The sequence below is a fragment of the Diaphorina citri genome, unplaced genomic scaffold (assembly GCF_000475195.1).
Source record: "Diaphorina citri unplaced genomic scaffold, Diaci psyllid genome assembly version 1.1 scaffold554, whole genome shotgun sequence".
Taxonomy (NCBI): domain Eukaryota; kingdom Metazoa; phylum Arthropoda; class Insecta; order Hemiptera; family Psyllidae; genus Diaphorina; species Diaphorina citri.
Genome location: NW_007377988.1, coordinates 151,306 through 173,784, shown reverse-complemented (window position 1 = coordinate 173,784; position 22,479 = coordinate 151,306). Strand labels below are relative to the sequence as shown.

Genomic DNA, 22,479 nt, shown 5'->3' with positions numbered 1-22,479 from the left:
TTTCACGGGGCGGGTTTTTTTTTTTTTTTTTTTTTTCTTCTTTTTTTTTGTACGACAAAGGCATTGATTGAGGCACATCGGACAAAGTTTTAATAAGCTCTAAGGCCCGCCTCTCACGCTCAGACCGCGTCTGACAGACCGTCTTAACGTGTGTGGCGGAAAAAGCATGAGACCTAGTTCTGTCAGTCTGCTTTTTCCGCCACACACTGGCAGACGGTCTGAGCGGGAGTGACAGGCTGCACAGGCATCAGGCAACATGTATGAAAGATACATGTATTGGGAGAAATGAGAAAATACTTATCAAAAGTGCTGGGTGAAAGAGCAATAATATTGTAAGTTGTTTTTGTTTTTCTTTTTTTTTTTTTTTTTTTTTTTTTTCGAAAACTCCAACAGATTCGGAGCAATTTGAGTGGGTCATACATTGATGGACATCACCCTGTATACGTATGTAAAACACATATCCTCTTTCTCTCGTTTATATCAACTAAATATTTAGAATATAAAAAGACTTTTGAAAAGGAAGGTGGGGGATAAAAATAAAACCTAACAAGACAAATCGTATTTTCCTTTCGAAAACGATTTCCCCTGATGGCGGAAACATCGTTTAGTACAGGCGCTACCACGCCAAAAAGAGGGGGTTCGAACGACCAAACTTGTATTTGATTATCTGACTTTTATGTCAGTCATCATATGAAATTTCTCTTTGGGCTAGTTTGGACAAAGGCCCCCTCAGAATAAGAATAACATAGAAGGAGGGTTAAGGACCAAAACGAAAGACACTTTTCAAATCGAAGGTTATATATCAGCTGATTTGGTACCAGTGCCGGACCATGAATAATTTCCTGGGTACGATGATTCTACAGAAATGTATAACAAATCATTTTAAGTTTACTTGCTTACATTTACTTGCTAGCACACTCTTACGGACTATTTAGTCGTAAGCTCCTTTTTGCATTTTTTTATGACACAAATAAAGTGAATAGAAAAACCAAATAAAATATTTTTTATTTGTTTAAAAAATACAGCTAGTCACATAATCGAATACAACTCTACTAGCTAGAGGTAAAGCGCCTTTCCAGGGGGGCCGGGGGGAAATGAGTTTCAGAAAAGGGGAAATCGTCTAGTTTTCGAAAGGAAAATACGTCTTAGCTGACCTTACGCATATTACGGATGACGCAAAAAAACCTTTCACGCCAAAAATTACGGCCCAGTTCTTGTTAGTATTACAATCTAGTAAACGGGCTTCAGAATAGAAAAACCAAATAAAATATTTTTTTTATTTGTTTAAAAAATACAGCTAGTCACATAATCGAATACAACTCTACTAGCTAGAGGTAAAGCGCCTTTCGAGGGGGGCCAGGGGAAATGAGTTTCAGAAAAGGGGAAATCGTCTAGTTTTCGAAAGGAAAATACGTCTTAGCTGACCTTATGCATATTACGGATGACGCAAAAAAACCTTTCACGCCAAAAATTACGGCCCAGTTCTTGTTAGTATTACAATCTAGTAAACGGGCTTCAAGAAATCAATAGAGAATCGTTCGGATATTTAAAATATATAAAACAATAAAAAATATGTGTTATATCGGCTCTCTGATGCTTGGTTTAAGGGAAATCCAATACTTTCTTTTGGACTTTGTTTAAAGTGGCAGGGTTCTCACTTGCGTGAGCTCTTCCAACCGACCACTAAGGGGCTGTATGGATTTGTTTTTGATCCACTGCGAAAAAAAAAAAAAAAAAAAAAAAAAAAAAAAATAAAAAAAAAATAGAATCGTTCGGATATTTAAAATATATAAAACAATAAAAAATATGTGTTTAATCGGCTCTCTGATGCTTGGTTTAAGGGAAATCCAATACTTTCTTTTGGACTTTGTTTAAAGTGGCAGGGATCTCACTTACGTGAGCTCTTCCAACCGACCACTAAGGGGCTGTATGGATTTGTTTTTGATCCACTGCGGAAAAAAAAACACATTGCAGATCTGTACTAGTACTGTATGATGGTAATGAAATAGGTCTCTTATTGGATCAAGATATGGATGCCATATGACACATTGCAGATCTGTACTAGTACTGTATGATGGTAATGAAATAGGTCTCTTATTGGATCAAGATATGGATGCCATATGACTCGCGTTTTTCCTTGAAATTTATAACCACTAAAGACATTGGTAATTTAACAGTGAGTTTAAATTAAATTTAAACAATAATTGGGGCATTTAACCAGAAAAAAATGTTGACTTGGGAGTTAATTTTTTCATCCTCTGAAATTTAGAAAGGAGTTTTTAATAAACATAGCCCAGCAAATATTGCAACAAAAAAAAGAGTACCTACCGAAAATTACTTAACGAGTTCTTTTGGAACACGTAGAACAACACATTATTACATGAATTCTGAGCCAACACAAGGTTTGGCGTGGTCTAAAACTGGCTATACGGACAATACGGACATCCAAATCTTAAATCCAATGAAAACTCCATTACTTTCCTTCTTATGAGGACAAGGAAAGTAAACGTATAAATAACTGTAAAAAAAAAGAAGAAAATTTCAGTTTGACAGAGATTAGGTAAATATATCTATGTAGGTATAGAAGAGTTTGCGCAGGCGCACTGTGTAAGTTTCCAATTGTCCAACGGGATATATCGCTCTCGTTCGGGAGATTCCGGGAAGCCGACCCGATGTTTAACGAAGAGCTTCGGGTTCGCTAATTTTGGACCAATCAGATAACGCGTATTTTTCTTTCTATTGCTAATACTAGTAATGAGAAAGTATTTCTTGTGGAATCTCAGCCGATTTCTCCTTTTCTGAAGCCCATTTCCTCTCCTTCTAGAGAAATATAAATTTTAGTTTAACCAAGGTTACACTAGGGGGCGTGGTAGCGCTTGTACATAAACTAAGCTATTGGAAATACAAGATGGCGTCTTCTCAAGCCTAAAAAAATTGGACCGATTACAATACTTTCTCATTACTAGTACAGCTTCGCTATACTTTAGTAATAGAGTAAAAAAAAAAAAAAAAAAAAAAAAAAAACTTTTGCCCCCAAAAAAAACAAGATGACGCATTCTATTCTATTACATCCTATTTTATTCTATTCTACTTACTTCTCGAGTCTTCCCATTCATCCAGCTCCTGTGTAACAACCATCACGAATACTTCTGTCCTGTATTTTCTGTCGTCATTCTTGCAGGATAAACACGGTATATTCTATTCTATTACATCCTATTTTATTCTATTCTACTTACTTCTCGAGTCTTCCCATTCATCCAGCTCCTGTGTAACAACCATCACGAATACTTCTGTCCTGTATTTTCTGTCGTCATTCTTGCAGGATAAACACGGTATATTCTATTCTATTACATCCTATTTTATTCTATTCTACTTACTTCTCGAGTCTTCCCATTCATCCAGCTCCTGTGTAACAACCATCACGAATACTTCTGTCCTGTATTTTCTGTCGTCATTCTTGCAGGATAAACACGGTATATTCTATTCTATTACATCCTATTTTATTCTATTCTACTTACTTCTCGAGTCTTCCCATTCATCCAGCTCCTGTGTAACAACCATCACGAATACTTCTGTCCTGTATTTTCTGTCGTCATTCTTGCAGGATAAACACGGTATATTCTATTCTATTACATCCTATTTTATTCTATTCTACTTACTTCTCGAGTCTTCCCATTCATCCAGCTCCTGTGTAACAACCATCACGAATACTTCTGTCCTGTATTTTCTGTCGTCATTCTTGCAGGATAAACACGGTATATTCTATTCTATTACATCCTATTTTATTCTATTCTACTTACTTCTCGAGTCTTCCCATTCATCCAGCTCCTGTGTAACAACCATCACGAATACTTCTGTCCTGTATTTTCTGTCGTCATTCTTGCAGGATAAACACGGTATATTCTATTCTATTACATCCTATTTTATTCTATTCTACTTACTTCTCGAGTCTTCCCATTCATCCAGCTCCTGTGTAACAACCATCACGAATACTTCTGTCCTGTGTTTTCTATCGTCATTCTTGCAGGATAAACACGGTATATTCTATTCTATTACATCCTATTTTATTCTATTCTACTTACTTCTCGAGTCTTCCCATTCTTCCAGCTCCTGTGTAACAACCATCACGAATACTTGTGTCCTATGTTTTCTATCGTCATTCTGAAATTCAAACCAAAAGAGGAAATTATTATTCTACTTACTTCTCGAGTCTTCCCATTCATCCAGCTCCTGTGTAACAACCATCACGAATACTTGTGTCCTATGTTTTCTATCGTCATTCTGAAATTCAAACCAAAAGAGGAAATGATTAATATCTTCATCAAATATTTTCATCCTTAGTTTCGTCATCTACCTCCAGAAGATTAATTTTACGAAGCGGAAACTGTAGTTTGGCGAATCTAAAATTCATTACTTAATGGCATGCAAATCCATTTTGATACTAAAGGAGGTTTTCATTGAATGGCTCACCTTCATAGAATGGCTATTAAATCTTCATCAAATATTTTCATCCTTAGTTTCGTCATCTACCTTCAGAAGATTAATTTTACGAAGCGGAAACTGTAGTTTGGTGAATCTAAAATTCATTACTTAATGGCATGCAAATCCATTTTGATACTAAAGGAGGTTTTCATTGAATGGCTCACCTTCATAGAATGGCTTCAAAACAAAACTATTAGAGCCCAAATAGGGAAAATCAGTGGTTGGGTGGAAGAGCTCACGTAAGTGAGAACCCTACCACTTAAAATAAAGCCCTGAAAAAAGTCATGTGAATAGGAAAAAAAATTCCGATTAAGTGTAAGTAGAATTTATTTAAATGTACCTAGGTATAATATGGTGTTAAAGTTTAAATAAATCAAAAGGCCAAAATCCAAGAAGAGCCAAAAAAAGCTTCCGACTCTTTCGAGATTTGAACGCAGGACCTCCGGCGTGCAAGCCTAGTATGATATATGCACTCAGCCATGGAGGTAGCAGAAAACATGTTCATTATCGCATGCTGTATTTATTATGGTTGACAGAAACAAAAAACAATAACAAAGCACCTTCCCATGGGCAATACCTACTTTTAATTTAGAAGAAAAAACATGACAATATTTTCTAGCAATTTTTTTCTCTTAGAAAGAGAAGCACTAAAGCACTGGGCTTGCTTTCTCGAAATCTGTGCAATGTCGCCAAGAAACAGAGCAGATTTTGCATTTATGTTTCGATAGTATGGGAAGTATTGTGTCTCTTATCGCCCATCTGATGAGGGACATACTACGGGATGGGTATGCTAAGACACAGACCACATGCGTCTAATGTAGCTGTTGCTTCATTGCTACGAAAAAGTGACAGAGGTTGTACCCTCCATTCGGTGACAAGCTACCCGCCTCCTCATATTGACCTCACAAAACCTGAGTGGGGCCGAGAAGAGCCAACAGCCCACGATTGCCTGGATGGTCACCCATCTGGATAATGACCACGCGCTATGTGCAGATTTGAAGCGCAGTTTACTTACTGGCAGTTCAAAGGGATTTAATTCCGGGCTAAGTTGCGATTTTTAACTTCCTATTACATCAAGTCTTTTTTATGCTTGGAATTTGAGGTGAACACTCACAATCCTGTGACACTAACAAAATTTGTTAAGAGGCTTTCCAGTTTAATCACAAGTAATTCAAGATATTTACATTTTTTTTTTTTTTTTCCTAAAAATAACTAAGTATCATTGGAAGAGTATGTACAATGTAAGTACATATTACAAAGAAAGTACTTATTCATTTCCTTCGAGCAAGATTGAATAAATTTATTGCCAGTGGAATGTTGAATTTCTTTCTGTCAAATCAAATCCCCAATCCAGTTCACTGGGAAAAATATTGCACAAGTTGGCTTGCACAAGGCTAGCTGTGTCTTAACACTCTTGCACAAGCCTGTACAATGTAAGTACATATGACAAAGAAAGTACTTATTCATTTCCCTCGAGCAAGATTGAATAAATTTATTGCCAGTGGCCAGTGGAATGTTGAATTTCTTTCTGTCAAATCCCCAATCCAGTTCACTGGGAAAAATATTGCACAAGTTGGCTTGCACAAGGCTAGCTGTGTCTTAACACTCTTGCACAAGCCAATTTGTGGGAAAGTCTCTTGCAAGTTAGCATGATATTTTATGCCTGTGGACACTTAGCTGAATAAGGCTATGTGAGCTCTACTTATGGATATTTTAGTATTGTACCACAGATCAAAACTTACTTTTGATGCCTTTAGTACGTCTTATCATGAACATCAACATGAATAACTTACCTCATTCTCAGCTTCATTCCTGACACAAATGCAGGCTGCTCTTCTCCTGTAACCATCTTGATCGTACATTCGAGTTGAGTTGGGCTTTTCCTTCACCATTTTTGACAATTTGTAGATAAAATAACTTAAGTAAAGGGTTAGTTAACACAAATGATAATGAAGCTTTAGAAATATTTTATGTTTTAGGTATGGGTAGGTAGGTTTGTTGGGGATTTGAAAAACAGGAATTGAAAAATTGAGGTTTTAAAAAAAATAATTGAAAATTAGAAAGGAAAAAATATATTTAAAAAATTAGGGTAAAATCACCGAGTATTTAGAAACGCCATTTTTTGATAAATATTTTGTTTTAGGTATGGGTAGGTAGGTTTGTTGGGGGTTTGAAAAACAGGAATTGAAAAATTGAGGTTTAAAAAAAAATAATTGAAAATTAGAAAGGAAAAAATATATTTAAAAAATTAGGGTAAAATCACCGAGTATTTAGAAACGCCATTTTTTGAAGGTTTTTTTCTTTTTTTCTTGGAGGAAGAAAAAAAAGTTCAACTTTAGAAGGAAAACACTTGTGAAAGTTTCACTGGTTGAATTTGAAAAGGCTTTCCCTTTTTCCCGTTAAGTCTTGCTTATTTGTGATAGGTAGAAAAATAGAGAAACTTCTCCATTTTTGAGAAAAAGCTTCACACCTTGGACCCAGAAAGTTGAAGAAAATAAAACTCGCGAAACGCAATGACTCTGTCGCGAAAAGCTCAAAATTTGCAAATTCCACAATGCAATATGCAAAACAAGCAAAAAATTAAAAACAAAAATGACCAATGACCTTTTCTGTGCGCATGCTCCGACACTGATTTAAAAAAAAAAAAAAAATACGGGCTGCAAAATCTAGCTAAATTCCTAATCGCACAATAATCCGACTTTTGAGTATCTCAAAGGTCCATGTCAAAAGTCTTTATCCACCTCAGTTTCGGTCCACATCTCTTTCTCTTCTCCTTTATGGACTGAAAACAGGACTTTTCGTCAGGAAAAACAGGATAAATCATATTTACCAGAGTCGACATGACACAGGCCGTGGTTATGAACAGGGCCATCGTAGGACATCGTCGGACTTTTTGCGTGTAAAGTTGGCGGGAAATTCGAATTTTTGATTTTTTTCCGCAACTTGTACAATCTGAATTCATTTTTTACTTTTTATCTTTAGTTTGCACGTTTATATTATACTTTTCATTTATATTAGCTATTAAAAACAAGCAAATTACAAAGCAAACAAAAATAAATATAAAATGAATTTTAAAAATTGCCGCCGGGACAGCTATCTCACGTCGTCCGAGCTCATCTCAGCCCTGTTCAGGCCGTGGTTATGAACAGGGCCATCGTAGGACAACGTCGGACTTTTTGCGTGTAAAGTTGGCGGGAAATTAGAATTTTTGATTTTTTTTCCGCAACTTGTACAATCTGAATTCATTTTTTACTTTTTATCTTTAGTTTGCACGTTTATATTATACTTTTCATTTATATTAGCTACTAGCTGAATTCCGTCGCTTCGCTCCGGAATCCCGCTAGTTTATCCCGAGGCATGGCCAAACTTGTGGAAAAGGCATGGCCGAACTTGTAGTTATCAAACTAAAAACATAAACGAAACTCAAATATTAGGCGAGCGAGGAAAAGTTTTCTCTCCCGCAGTCTCTGCACTCTGTGTATTTCTTATGGAGATTTCAGCGATCAAAAATTGATCATATCTCAGGATCGGTGTAGATTTTCGCAAAATCCTTTCTTATTGCACACCCAGACCATAAAAGGAATATTCCTACCAAATTTAAGCTTTCTAGGTGTTGTGGTTCTCGAGATAGAACGATCAGTGTGTGAACTATGAAATGTGAATGAGTGAATGGATCTCGTTCTTATAATATAAGACTAGCTGAATTCCGTCGCTTCGCTCCGGAAGCCCGCTAGTTCATCCCGAGGCATGGCCAAACTTCTGGAAAAGGCATGGCCGAACTTGTATTTATCAAACAAAAAAAACATAAACGAAACTCAAATATTAGGCGAGCAAGGAAAAGTTTTCTCTCCCGCAGTCTCTGCACTCCGTGTATTTCTTATGGTGATTTTAGCGATCAAAAATTGATCATATCTCAGGATCGAGACTAGAGCCCGTTCGCCCTTTACTCCCAATATAATGTTGAAGTCACCCATCCATTTATTGGCCTTGCTCGGCGTAGCCCAACACAGGTGACGCTAAAACCGGTCTTAATTATTACATAAAACACTAGGTGTTCACATTTCTAAAGTCAAACATTTGAAATTGGATGCTTGGGAGGACAGTCAACTTGAACGGATGAAACAAATAGGCAATAATGTGTCCAAATTGAAATATGAAATGCGAGTTCCTGCATCTTATAAAGTGCCAACTTCAAGCTGCCCTCAGTGAGTAAAATGAAAAAAAATTTGGTCTGTGACCGAGATTTTCTAGTCACCTTTTTCATTCAGAAAATTCACATGATTTTTTTTCCCCCTTAAATTGAAATTTTCCACCACAAGAAAGAAAACATAAAAAAAAAACTTTTTGACATGAATCAGTGACCAAAACATTGTTCTTTTTTTCTGTTTACATAAAAAAAAAGAGAAAAGAATGGGGAGTTTTTATGTTTTATAAAACTTTTTGGTTTACTTTGCTCTAGGTAGCTTCCTATTTGCTCTATGATACCTACATTTCTTTTTTTTTTTTTTTCTGACACTTTAACTGTGAATCCTATGCTAGTGTTCTACTTACTAGATATCTAACTTAGGTACTTACCTATCTTTTCCTTTTACCTACTTGCATAATATAAGAAGGTACTTAGGTAAGTAGGTACCTATACTTTATTTTGTTAAGTGCAGCTAAAAACAGAATGGAGCAGAGAGCAAAGAGCATAGAGCTTTTTGTCCTCAGCTCAATGTGGTTTCAACTAGTCACTTCAATCTGTTGTCCCTTCCCTCTACAATGCTCAATTCTCTTCACTCTGTTTTTAGCCTAATTAGGTATCAATATCAGTAAAGAAGAAATACTTAAATGTCTTGTCTCACTAGCTGATGTCCTACTTATGTACATAGGTACATAATACATAAAATATGTTCTTCACTAGCTAACTGGAGAGTACTGGCTCTCTCTGTAATTGTAATTCTGTAATTTGTAATGAGACTTTATTTTCCCAGAGAATAATTGGAGAATCTTGAGGTGATGTCCCCAATTATGATCATGGTAGCATGTGATTCTAATATGGTGTAGGTAGTAGACCCCAACTATATTTTATGATTTTCACTGAATCACACATCAGTAGCCTGAATTGCAAATCAAATGTATAATGAGATTGCCCAAGTGAGAAATTTTGGTATTAAGTATGTACAATGTAAGTACATATTACAAAGAAAGTACTTATTCATTTCCCTCGAGCAAGATTGAATAAATTTATTGCCAGTGGCCAGTGGAATGTTGAATTTCTTTCTGTCAAATCCTCAATCCAGTTCACTGGGAAAAATATTGCACAAGTTGGCTTGCACAAGGCTAGCTGTGTCTTAAGACTCTTGCACAAGCCAGTTTGCGGGAAAGTCTCTTGCAAGTTAGCATGATATTTTATGCCTGTGGACACTTAAATGAATAAGGCTATGTGAGCTCTACTTATGGATTTTAGTATTGTACCACAGATCAAAACTTACTTCTAATGCCTTTAGTACGTCTTATCATGAACGTCAACATGAATAACTTACCTCATTCTCAGCTTCATTCCTGACACAAATGCAGGCTGCTCTTTTTATGTCAAATCCCCAATCCAGTTCACTGGGAAAAATATTGCACAAGTTGACTTGCACAAGGCTAGCTGTGTCTTAACACTCTTGCACAAGCCAGTTTGCAGGAAAGTCTCTTGCAAGTTAGCATGATATTTTATGCCTATGGACACTTAGCTGAATAAGGCTATGTGAGCTCTACTTAAGGATATTTTAGTATTGTACCACAGATCAAAACTTACTTTTGATGCCTTTAGTCTGTCTTATCATGAACGTCAACATGAATAACTTACCTCATTCTCAGCTTCATTCCTGACACAAATGCAGGCTGCTCTTCTCCTGTAACCATCTTGATCATACATTGTTCTACTTACTAGATATCTAACTTAGGTTCCTATCTTTTCCTTTTACCTACTTGCATAATATAAGAAGGTACTTAGGTAAGTAGGTACCTATACTTTATTTTGTTAAGTGCAGCTAAAAACAGAATGGAGCAGAGAGCAAAGAGCATAGAGCTTTTTGTCCTCAGCTCAATGTGGTTTCAACTAGTCACTTCAATCTGTTGTCCCTTCCCTCTACAATGCTCAATTCTCTTCACTCTGTTTTTAGCCTAATTAGGTATCAATATCAGTAAAGAAGAAATACTTAAATGTCTTGTCTCACTAGCTGATGTCCTACTTATGTACATAGGTACATAAAATATGTTCTTCACTAGCTAACTGGAGAGTACTGGCTCTCTCTGTAATTGTAATTCTGTAATTTGTAATGAGACTTTATTTATTTGTAATAACAATTTTACAATACATGTTAAATAATCCACAGTTTGATAATTAATAAATGACTAAGAATATACCTATATGAAATATCTTAAGGATGGATTATTTATCTTCAAATTAAAGTTAGATTACCCATACTAAACGTCATAATGTTGTATGACCTTTGTATTATGGGTAGCATTCTTTTTCTTTTGTTTGTGTTAAAGGGAAGTTCTTAGTTGAGAGCATATTTATTCAGTATTTTATGACGTTGAGTTGGGCTTTTCCTTCACCATTTTTGACAATTTGTAGATAAAATAACTTAAGTAAAGGGTTAGTTAACACAAATGATAATGAAGCTTTATAAATATTTTGTTTTAGGTATGGGTAGGTAGGTTTGTTGGGGGTTTGAAAAACAGGAATTGAAAAATTGAGGTTTAAAAAAAAATAATTGAAAATTAGAAAGGAAAAAATATATTTAAAAAATTAGGGTAAAATCACCGAGTATTTAGAAACGCCATTTTTTGAAGGTTTTTTTCTTTTTTTCTTGGAGGAAGAAAAAAAAGTTCAACTTTAGAAGGAAAACACTTGTGAAAGTTTCACTGGTTGAATTTGAAAAGGCTTTCCCTTTTTCCCGTTAAGTCTTGCTTATTTGTGATAGGTAGAAAAATAGAGAAACTTCTCCATTTTTGAGAAAAAGCTTCACACCTTGGACCCAGAAAGTTGAAGAAAATAAAACTCGCGAAACGCAATGACTCTGTCGCGAAAAGCTCAAAATTTGCAAATTCCACAATGCAATATGCAAAACAAGCAAAAAATTAAAAACAAAAATGACCAATGACCTTTTCTGTGCGCATGCTCCGACACTGATTTTAAAAAAAAATACGGGCTGCAAAATCTAGCTAAATTCCTAATCGCACAATAATCCGACTTTTGAGTATCTCAAAGGTCCATGTCAAAAGTCTTTATCCACCTCAGTTTCGGTCCACATCTCTTTCTCTTCTCCTTTATGGACTGAAAACAGGACTTTTCGTCGGGAAAATAAGGATAAATCATATTTACCAGAGTCGACATGACAACACGTAACTGTAAACCCGGGCATCAAAAAAGTGACGGGCTGTAAAACATATGTTTACAGTTTGCAGCTGATAAGGATTTTATCACAAAAAACAACAACATAAAAAAATTAATTTCAAAATGATTTTGATAACCACTACAACCAGTCACCATTTCAGTGTAAAATGAAGTAATATTAATTAACACCTAATTTATTAGGACCCCCTTCCTTATCCAACGTATGAGACACAATAGAGGCCAACTGAGAGTATAAGGGGACATTCGTGCAAAGGAAAATGGTAGATAACAATGGGAGAGCTGTTCTAGAACTTTTGAAAATCCCAGGAAATGATGTCTGTGTAGATTGTTCTGCCAAAAGTAAGTACCATTGTAAATTAAGAGACAGTACTCGTTTTGGTCTGGACAATTTGTGGAAGAAGTTCTCTCTGAGATAGGCATTCCTCACTTCCTAAAAAAAAGGGTTACACCTACACATTTTCAGTTACATATCAAATATGTGTGGAAAATTGTCAACCAATGTATCTGTAGGACCCAGTACAACCCATTCTGAGGTGTACACCTACACATTTTCAGTTACATATCAAATATGTGTGGAAAATTGTCAACCAATGTATCTGTAGGACCCAGTACAACCCATCCTGCGGTGTACACCTATGTCACCTACACATTTTCAGTTACATATCAAATATGTGTGGAAAATCGTCAACCAATGTATCTGTAGGACCCAGTACAACCCATTCTGCAGGGTGAAATTATTTAGCATAGAAATAAAACAATTACCTAAGTATTACTAAGATGAAAAAATAAAAATGTTAATTCAGGCCTACAACTCAATATTACCTATTGTGTAAAATCATAACATAAATGCCATGTTTTTCAGATCCTGAATGGGCCTCATACAATCTTGGTGTGTTTCTATGTACCCGCTGTGCAAGCATACATAAAACCATAAATGCCATGTTTTTCAGATCCTGAATGGGCCTCATACAATCTTGGTGTGTTTCTATGTACCCGCTGTGCAAGCATACATAAAACAATATGTTCTTCACTAGCTAACTGGAGAGTACTGGCTCTCTCTGTAATTGTAATTCTGTAATTTGTAATGAGACTTTATTTATTTGTAATAACAATTTTACAATACATGTTAAATAATCCACAGTTTGATAATTAATAAATGACTAAGAATATACCTATATGAAATATTTTAAGGATGGATTACTTATCTTTAAATTAAAGTTAGATTACCCATACTAAAGGTCATAATGTTGTGTGACCTTTGTATTATGGGTAGCATTCTTTTTCTTTTGTTTGTGTTAAAGGGAAGTTCTTAGTTGAGAGCATATTTATTCAGTATTTTATTTTTCTTTTGTTTGTGTTAAAGGGAAGTTCTTAGTTGAGAGCATATTTATTCAGTATTTTATGACTTTTTTTATGACAGTAAGTTGCTTAACTTTAGATATTTCATATTATTATAGTCTAGATAGGGAACATTGTAGTTCATATACAATATATCTAAAAAGTATTTATAAATAAATGAAAAATATGTACGTACCTACTTACTTACTATTTAATAATTTTATACAATATTGCAATATCAATTTCTTTTTTCTGTAGCCATTGTTTTAGCTTGTTCTTAAAAAGGTCTAATTTTCTTGTATCTTTCACTTCATCAGGAATTTGATCAAATAATCTGGGGCCAAAGTGGTGAATTGTTTTTTGACCAAAATTTGTTCTACATTTAGGGGTAACAATATTTCTTTTTCTGAGCCTTTAGTTCATCTGAAGAGGGACATACTAAAACATACACCTAAAGAGTCTACCCCAGATTCCTAGATTTTTTTTTGCTTTATACAGGGTGTAGGTATCATAACATTCATGACACAAATTTTACACAGTGAGTTTTTCTACTTTGAGTGAGCAATATGCTCTTAAAACTTACTATTGTTGTGGTCAAATTCTCAAATTATATCAAGAAAAAATTTCATACCTTGGCTGGGATTGAACCCACCTTTCAGTTTACCAGGTCTTCAACACTACACTCACACAGGTATTCACTGAAAAATTATTAGCAAGGTGCCCCTGCATACATCTTTGCATTTCTTCCCAACTCAAGAAAATGTTCATCATTGAATGTTACAGAGAAGCAAGGAAATATTTTGACAAAGTAAGCTCATTGTCACAATGTGACAGAAATAATCAAATCAATACGGACTCGAGAACACCAGTCATATGTCTGCCAAACACTTGAAAGATAAGAAAATCCTTTGGACCCCATTCAGTAATTTGATTTTTGGTAGTTGTGCATAAGGCGCGTCAATGGGACATTACAAAAATCCGTTTATAAGAGGGAAGATACTTGCTTTAGGAGTGTTCCTAAGAAAAGAAAGTAAACACTCATAACAGCCAGCAAAACTTTTCCTGCGTTTAATATTTTCTCTTGCTTGAGTTTTCAGTTTTCGTTTCTTTGAAACAAGACTCAGGCACGATATAAGGTGTCAGGGGCTAAGCCAAGGGAGCGCGAATCGCGAACTCATGCACACCCCGCGAAGCTCCGGGAGCGCGCAGCGCGACCGTAAACAAGGGAGCGCGAAGCGCGACCACATGCATAACCCCGCGAACCCCCGGGAGTGCGAAGCGCGACCCCATACGCAACTCCGCGTAGCGAACACGCGAAGCCCCCGGGGGATGGAGCGAGCACGAAGTGCGAGTACAATAAATGTAATGCAATAAATGTTGTACTCTATTCACAGAGTTTTGCTCAAGGAATGGATTCGATCCAAGTACGAACGGGAAGAGTTCCGGCATCCAGAGGCCTTGACCTACACTTAAATGTTGTACCTACTCTATTCACAGAGTTTTGCTCAAGGAATGGATTCGATCCAAGTACGAACGGGAAGAGTTCCGGCATCCAGAGGCCTTGACCTACATTACGGGACACATGGATGGATTCCTCATGAAGCGAGGCAAGGAGAGCGGGAAATACCATCCTCGACGTTTTGTTCTCAATGAGATAAATGACACTATTAAATATTATGTGAAAGAGGTAGGTTTACCCCTTGGTCTGCAGTCTCATGTCAACTCTACATAATGTTAGTCCTTTTTTGGGTGTTATCCATGTATGCACAGAAGCCCAAAGTCAAAACAAATAATACACATGCTGCTATTATGTCATAATCCCTCGACGTTTTGTTCTCAATGAGATAAATGACACTATTAAATATTATGTGAAAGAGGTAGGTTTAGCCCTTGGTCTGCAGTCTCATGTCAACTCTACATATGTTAGTCCTTTTTTGGGTGTTATCCATGTATGCACAGAAGCCCAAAGTCAAAACAAATAATACACATGCTGCTATTATGTCATAATCTTTTTTGGGTGTTATCCATGTATGCACAGAGGCCCAAAGTCAAAACAAATAATACATATGCTGCTATTATGTCATAATATTCTTGATTTAGATGCAATATTCAAAAGTGGGTAGATATAGAAAAAATATCAAATCAAATGATGAACCTTTGTGGTAAAGCAGAGAGATTTTTCACAACTTTGTGGGTATCACAGTATTACAAGTCTTTCATTTACTCAATCATCATATTTATCATCACTCGTTTCTTTTGACTTGTAATGCCGCCACTGATTGCTACTTGATGAAAGTAGCTACTCAGTTGATGTCATAATATTCTTGATTTTGATGCAATATTCAAAAGTGGGTAGATATAGAAAAAATATCAAATCAAATGATGAACCTTTGTGGTGAAGCAGAGAGCTTTTTCACAACTTTGTGGGTATCACAGTATTACAAGTCTTCCATTAACTCAATCATCATATTTATCATCACTCGTTTCTTTTGACTTGTAATGCCGCCACTGATTGCTACTTGATGAAAGTAGCTACTCAGTTGTCCCCATGAGACTGAGTGTACCCTGAACTCCAAACACGTACAGAGCCAGAATTTCTTTTACCCCGCTGGGAATTGAATCTGGGACCTCTGAAGTGCAAGCCTAGTGTGATACCCACTTGGCCACGGAGTTTGTTTACTTAAATTTACAGAACTAAGTTTTCCTTTTTTTTTTTTTATTATTCTACAGAAAAAAGAGCCCAAAGCCACACTGCGGATTTCCGTCGTCATAGCGCCGTCCAAAATAGAACATCCCCACTCTCTCCAGCCCTATTCTACTCTATGTATTGTATGTTCTTATATTGGGCTTGTCCCGTAAATATTCGTTGTTACATATTATTATTTCAAAAAAAAAAATCTTTTCTGCAGAAAAAAGAGCCCAAAGCCACCCTGCGGATTTCCGAGCTCAACGTGGTCATAGCGCCGTCCAAAATAGAACATCCCCACTCTCTCCAGCCCTATTCTACTCTATGTATTGTATGTTCTTATATTGGGCTTGTCCCGTAAATATTCGTTGTTACATATTATTATTTCAAAAAAAAAAATCTTTTCTGCAGAAAAAAGAGCCCAAAGCCACCCTGCGGATTTCCGAGCTCAACGTGGTCATTGCGCCGTCCAAAATAGAACATCCCCACTCTCTCCAGTTGACCTTCATGAAGGATGGGTCCACCCGCCACATCTATGTGTATCACGAGGAATCTCAGAGCATCATGAACTGGTACCATGCCATTCGCAATGCCAAGTTCCATCGGCTCCAGGTGGCGTTTCCGTCGGCCAATGATTCTGAGGTAAGAGTTCAGATCGGAAGGCTCCCAATGTATTTACCTTGCGTGCGGGAGATCCGGGTTACAGTAGAAACACACTACCATCATGTCACGTGAGTTCTTGGGGAGTCAGAAAGATGTAGTTCAAAGTTTTCTCGTAAGTACCATCATGTCACGTGAGTTCTTGGGGAGTCAGAAAGATGTAGTTCAAAGTTTTCTCGTAAGGAATTTTAATTGAGGATTCTCATGATATCAGCTTTCTCTCTTAAATAAAATCTTAAATCATTTTTCGCTCCACTATTTTCCAGCTGGTCAAACTACTAACGCGTGATTTCGGGCGGGAAGGTTGGCTGTGGAAGACAGGGCCTAAGAATGCAGATGCCTACAGAAAGCGATGGTTCACTCTGGACTACAGGAAGCTCATGTACCATGAGGAACCTTTGGTAAGTTAGACTCGTGTTGTCTGTGTCGTAGCATCCCTACCCACTCGGCTTGGTAAAATAAATAAAAAAATATTGCGGGGCCCACTCAGCCTCGTGAGGAAAATGAGTAGCTATGTAATATAAATGCATATAGCGACCTGCCATGGTAGGTAAACATTAAGCGTTGCATTATTGAGATATTTTGAAAATCCTACTATGCTGCAGTGAGCACCAAAGTTGTGATATGATAACACAAAGAAACTGCATTTACATATTTATTTAATTTTTGAAAGGGGACGTTTGTTCAATTGCAGTGAGCACCAAAGTTGTGATATGATAACACAAAGAAACTGCATTTATTTATTTAATTTTTGAAAGGGGACGTTTGTTCAATTACCTCTTTTTTTCCTTCTAGTCTGCCTAAAAGGTTAAGTTTATTCAATAGAACAGTTGCGCTTACTTGGATGAGGTTTCTAAGTCAAAAAGTAGAGCAGTGAGCACCAAAGTTGTGATATGATAACACAAAGAAACTGCATTTACATATTTATTTAATTTTTGAAAGGGGACGTTTGTTCAATTATCTCTTTTTTCCTTCTAGTCTGCCTAAAAGGTTAAGTTTATTCAATAGAACAGTTGCGCTTACTTGGATGAGGTTTCTAAGTCAAAAAGTAGAAAAAATGAGGAACTAGAGGGAATTTTTCTTTTTCTTCTACGACTTCTAGATCCGGAGAAAAATCGATTTCAAAAATACCGGTAAATCTTGAACTTTGACGTCACGGCATACGCTCCCGTACGCGATGACGTCATAGTACATGACTCCCTCATTTTTTGAAAAAAATGAGGAACTAGAGGGAATTTTTCTTTTTCTTCTACGACTTCTAGATCCGGAGATAAATCGATCTCAAAAATACCGGTAAATCTTGAACTTTGACGTCACGGCATACGCTCCCGTACGCGATGACGTCATAGTACATGACTCCCTGTTTTTTCCTTCTAGTCTGCCTATCCGAAGGGTGAAATCTTCCTAGGCCATTGTTCGGACGGGTACACGGTGCGCCTAGGTGTACCCCCCGGGGCCAAAGATCAGGGCTTCACCTTCACGCTGAAGACTCCACAACGGTGGTACCAATTCTCTGCCCTGTCCGCCCCTGATAGGGATCAGTGGATACAAGCTGTGCAGACCGTCCTCGACACGCCCCTGCCAAAGATCAGGGCTTCACCTTCACGCTGAAGACACCACAACGGTGGTACCAATTCTCTGCCCTGTCCGCCCCTGATAGGGATCAGTGGATACAAGCCGTGCAGACCGTCCTCGACACGCCCCTGACCCCTCAGGACCATTTCAGTGAGTAGCTTACTTTTTTAGTTTCCCTGCTTTTTTTCTCTGTCATAAACCGGGGTGATGGTCTCTAGCCATGTTTAATTGACTCGTCCTGAACCGCAGTCAACCATCTTATTCTTTAATGTCATAAACCGGGGTGATGGTCTCTAGCCATGTTTAATTGACTCGTCCTGAACCGCAGTCAACCATCTTATTCTTTAAAAGCAGAGAGAACCCTTTGAAACTGCTAGCTAGGCTGGTTAGGGTTAGCTGTTCTCCTCTCTGTTTATAGTCGCACAGCCAGACGCTAGTCTACTCTCTGTTTAACATCCCCTAGCCTAACAAGATAATAATTCTGTTTGCTTTCAGCTGCCGCTCAATTAGTGAGAAAGCGGAACGCGGGGATCTTTGGCACCAGTAAGCATCATTCAATAGGATAAGGAAAGTTGTGTGATGCTCACACCAGATTTTTTTTACATAAAGCTAAATCAAAATTTTGAAGGTGTAGCTTCAAAATCAAGCCCCCCCAAAAATTTAGGCAAGAACCGCCTATGCCCCTAGCCTAACAAGATAATAATTCTGTTTGCTTTCAGCTGCCGCTCAATTAGTGAGAAAGCGGAACGCGGGGATCTTTGGCACCAGTAAACCCGGGCATCAAAAAAGTGACGGGCTGCAAAACTATGTTTACAGTTTGCAGCTGATAAGGATTTTATCACAAAAAACAACAACATAAAAAAATTAATTTCAAAATGATTTTGATAACCACTTTGGCACCAGATAACTACAGCGAATGTGTTCCTGCTACTGCTGACCGTTCACTGATTGCAGCTAGTGTGCTGGTCAACAAAACTATTGCATCCGCTATTGACGATTCACCCATTGCAGCTAAGCGATGCATTGTAGCTTTGTGATATAAAATTGACGTTCGCGCGCTTTGCGGTATGCTTGATATGGAATCCCGTTATAGTAATATTAATTAACACCTAATTTATTAGGACCCCCTTCCTTATCCAACGTATGAGACACAATAGAGACCAACTGAGAGGTTAAGGGGACATTCGTGCAAAGGAAAATGGTAGATAACAATGGGAGAGCTGTTCTAGAACTTTTGAAAATCCCTGGAAATGATGTCTGTGTAGATTGTTCTGCCAAAAGTAAGTACCATTGTAAATTAAGAGACAGTACTCGTTTTGGTCTGCAATTTGTGGTTTAACAAGACTATTGCATCTGCTATTCACCCATTGCAGCTAAGCGATGCATTGTAGCTTTGTGATATAAAATTGACGTTCGCACGCTTTGCGGAATGCTTGATATGGAATCCCGTTGTACAATTTGAAATTTTGAGCCCAGATGATGTAAGGTGGAGATTTCATTGCAAAAAGTTTTTTCTCCAAGACTGCACTTCAAATTTGACAAAATTTTGACGAATTTCATTGCAAAATAATGTTCTCCAAGTTCCTGCACTTCAAATTTGACAAAATTTTGACGTCACAAAAACCGTTATAATGGTTATGCAAGAGTTTTTTAAAGGCTTTTTTCTGCAATAATTACGTCATAACTTTTACAATGTTTCGAAATGCAAATTTTATTGTGAAGTTTGGAACTTCCGTGGCTAGTTTGCCATATAGGGCTGTAGGTCTCATAAGATTGTGTCTTGAAAAAATCTAAAATGATTTTTTTAAAGGCTTTAATGACAGGACTCTTCCACCCAACCGGATTAAAATAATATAATACATAAAAAAACAGGCAAGTTTTCGTGATGTGTTGTTTTGCGTAGAATTAATTGTTTTTCATGTTGTTCGAGTCTTCTTCCAAACGTTTGTTTCCCGTTATACAATTTGAAATTTTGAGCCCAGATGATGTTAGGTGGAGATTTCATTGTTTTTTCTCCAAGACTGCACTTCAAATTTGACAAAATTTTGACGTCACAAAAACCGTTATAATGGTTATGCAAGAGGTTTAAAGGCTTTTTTTCTGCAATAATTACGTCATAACTTTTACAATGTTTCGAAATGCAAATTTTATTGTGAAGTTTGGAACTTCCGTGGCTAGTTTGCCATATAGGGCTGTAGGTCTCATAAGATTGTGTCTTGAAAAAATCTAAAATGATTTTTTTAAAGGCTTTAATGGCAGGACCCTTCCACCCAACCGGATTAAAATAATATAATACATGAAAAAAAAACAGGCAAGTTTTCGTGATGTGTTGTTTTGCGTAGAATTAATTGTTTTTCATGTTGTTCGAGTCTTCTTCCAAACGTTTGTTCCCCGTTGTACAATTTGAAATTTTGAGCCCAGATGATGTTAGGTGGAGATTTCATTGCAAAAAGTTTTTTTCTCCAAGACTGCACTTCAAATTTGACAAAATTTTGACGGATTTCATTGCAAAATAATGTTTTCCAAGTTCCTGCACTTCAAATTTGACAAAATTTTGACGTCACAAAAACCGTTATAATGGTTATGCAAGAGTTTTAAAGGCTTTTTTCTGCAATAATTACGTCATAACTTTTACAATGTTTCGAAATGCAAATTTTATTGTGAAGTTTGGAACTTCCGTGGCTAGTTTGCCATATAGGGCTGTAGGTCTCATAAGATTGGTGTCTTGAAAAAATCTAAAATGATTTTTTTAAAGGCTTTAATGGCAGGACTCTTCCACCCAACCGGATTAAAATAATATAATAAATAATACATAAAAAAACAGGCAAGTTTTCGTGATGTTTGTGTTATTTTGCGTAGAATTAATTGTTTTTCATGTTGTTCGAGTCTTCTTCCAAACGTTTGTTGTTTCTTCCATTAACAATTAATACTTAGTTCTTAATTCTTAGTTAGATACCTATTTACCTATTGTGTTATATTTCTCCTATTGTTACCCTCATAGCTATTTTTATTATATTAGCGATTTTTAAAATTGTAAATACCCTACTCGATATCTGTAAGTACAGATTCTATATTAGGTCCATATTATGAACTTGTAGACTTATGGCTTGCCCAAAGACTTAAAATAAAAAAAGAGCGTGCTTCCGAAAAGTTCGGAACCGAATCTCTGTATACGTTTCTCGTAAAATGTTTTCGTTTAATGGCCGGGACCACAATAAACTCGGTTTAAGTTGAACTCTTAAGCAAATCTTACTGGCTAAAATCTCTTAGAATAACCAATCATACAAGTATTGCTTAAAAAAGTTTGATAGAGGGAACTGTAACTTTTAAGGACTTATCGTCTCGAAATCGAAGAAATGAGAAAGCCAGCCGTTCCGAGAACGAACCTTATCCCGTCAGGATAGAATCCACCCCGACTGGGAATCGAACCCTCTTTGCAAATTGCTTGAATCAGGATCAAGAGTTATTATACCTCGTTTTAATTCAAATTGTGGAAAACATTTGATAAAAAAAGATTAAGGCTGGTTTACAAGTTTTTTTTTGGTTTGGTTGTGTGTAAAACGTAGAAGAATGTGTGTGTGTGTCGTCTCGTCTTACTAAGAGAGAGATTTTTGTTTTGATTCTGTCTCCATAATTCTAATTCTACCTCTATAGAACTTTCGATTTGTTAGGAATCCTATGGCTGGGACCACAATCTTTGGGTTTATACTTTATACTTAAACTCTAACTCACGGATTAAGCAAATTACAACCCGACACCAGCTGAATGGGTTGTAAAAACTTTAATCCTAGTTTAAACCAAGTTAAACCTAGTTTAAACTTTAAACTCATATTGTGGTCCCGGCCATTAGGAGTTAGGGCTGTTAGGAGCTAGGTTTAGTAGATTTGATATTGACTCTGTATTGTGTGACAATTTAATACTCGGAATCCCAAATATAACTATTTTGTTTACCTATTATATCTAATATAAAATAATATGTGTTAAAATAATCTTGCCTTTGTACGTGTTTTATTTTTTAGATTTCTCTTTCTAAATATCCAACGAAAATGAAAAGGCTTTTTTCTTTTAATAGTGATTTATTATTTATTTTTATTTAATATTGTTGGTACCTACATTGTACGTACTGTAATTTTATATTCTGCTTACTGTAAGCGTTACTAAATTCAGTTGATTTCATCAATAACTGCCTCAATATGGGTAAATTTTCAGAATTTACATAGTAAATTTGTCTCATATAATACATATTTTCTTTAGAAAAATAATGCTTTCCCAGGTTTGTTTACCAGGCGAGCGCCTTGACCGCTACACCACCAAGTCAAAAAGCCAAGTCTGAGGCTTAGGTGTA

At 36.5% G+C, this 22,479-nt stretch overlaps 2 protein-coding genes and 2 long non-coding RNA genes across 4 annotated transcripts; 3 read left to right on the top strand and 1 right to left on the bottom strand.

Moving 5' to 3' along the window:
* Window positions 1-1,760: 1,760 nt before the first annotated feature.
* Window positions 1,761-3,029, top strand: LOC103510010. Its single transcript, XR_541400.3, has 2 exons — window positions 1,761-2,009; window positions 2,090-3,029. It is a non-coding gene; the product is annotated as an uncharacterized LOC103510010 (long non-coding RNA).
* An 889-nt stretch (window positions 3,030-3,918) lies between these two features.
* LOC103510035 (diphosphoinositol polyphosphate phosphohydrolase 2-like) lies at window positions 3,919-11,595 on the bottom strand. Its single transcript, XM_026824205.1, has 3 exons — window positions 11,093-11,595; window positions 6,276-6,390; window positions 3,919-4,044 (listed from the first exon to the last, which is right to left on the bottom strand). The coding sequence occupies exons 2-3, from the start codon at window positions 6,372-6,374 to the stop codon at window positions 3,934-3,936; spliced, it is 210 nt and encodes a 69-aa protein (XP_026680006.1). The 5' UTR covers window positions 6,375-6,390; window positions 11,093-11,595; the 3' UTR covers window positions 3,919-3,933.
* LOC103510034 (arf-GAP with dual PH domain-containing protein 1-like) lies at window positions 8,525-19,220 on the top strand. Its single transcript, XM_026824192.1, has 8 exons — window positions 8,525-8,687; window positions 14,711-14,900; window positions 16,311-16,541; window positions 16,826-16,960; window positions 17,937-18,125; window positions 18,251-18,284; window positions 18,854-18,890; window positions 19,026-19,220. Exons 1-8 carry the CDS (start codon window positions 8,599-8,601, stop codon window positions 19,039-19,041), a joined length of 921 nt encoding a protein of 306 aa, XP_026679993.1. The 5' UTR covers window positions 8,525-8,598; the 3' UTR covers window positions 19,042-19,220.
* On the top strand, window positions 11,949-12,784 carry LOC113467778. Its single transcript, XR_003391731.1, has 2 exons — window positions 11,949-12,214; window positions 12,738-12,784. It is a non-coding gene; the product is annotated as an uncharacterized LOC113467778 (long non-coding RNA).
* Window positions 19,221-22,479: the final 3,259 nt, after the last annotated feature.

Excerpts from the sequence above, each read along its gene's own strand:
- LOC103510034 (XM_026824192.1), top strand. The coding sequence starts at position 8,599 with ATGAAACAAATAGGCAATAATGTGTCCAAATTGAAATATGAAATGCGA. Across the intron at positions 14,901-16,310 it reads TTAAATATTATGTGAAAGAG|AAAAAAGAGCCCAAAGCCAC; the intron begins GTAGGTTTACCC and ends TCTTTTCTGCAG. Across the intron at positions 18,285-18,853 it reads GACCCCTCAGGACCATTTCA|CTGCCGCTCAATTAGTGAGA; the intron begins GTGAGTAGCTTA and ends GTTTGCTTTCAG.
- LOC103510035 (XM_026824205.1), bottom strand. The coding sequence starts at position 6,374 with ATGGTGAAGGAAAAGCCCAACTCAACTCGAATGTACGATCAAGATGGT. Across the intron at positions 4,045-6,275 it reads GGAATGAAGCTGAGAATGAG|AATATACCGTGTTTATCCTG; the intron begins GTAAGTTATTCA and ends GTAATAGAATAG.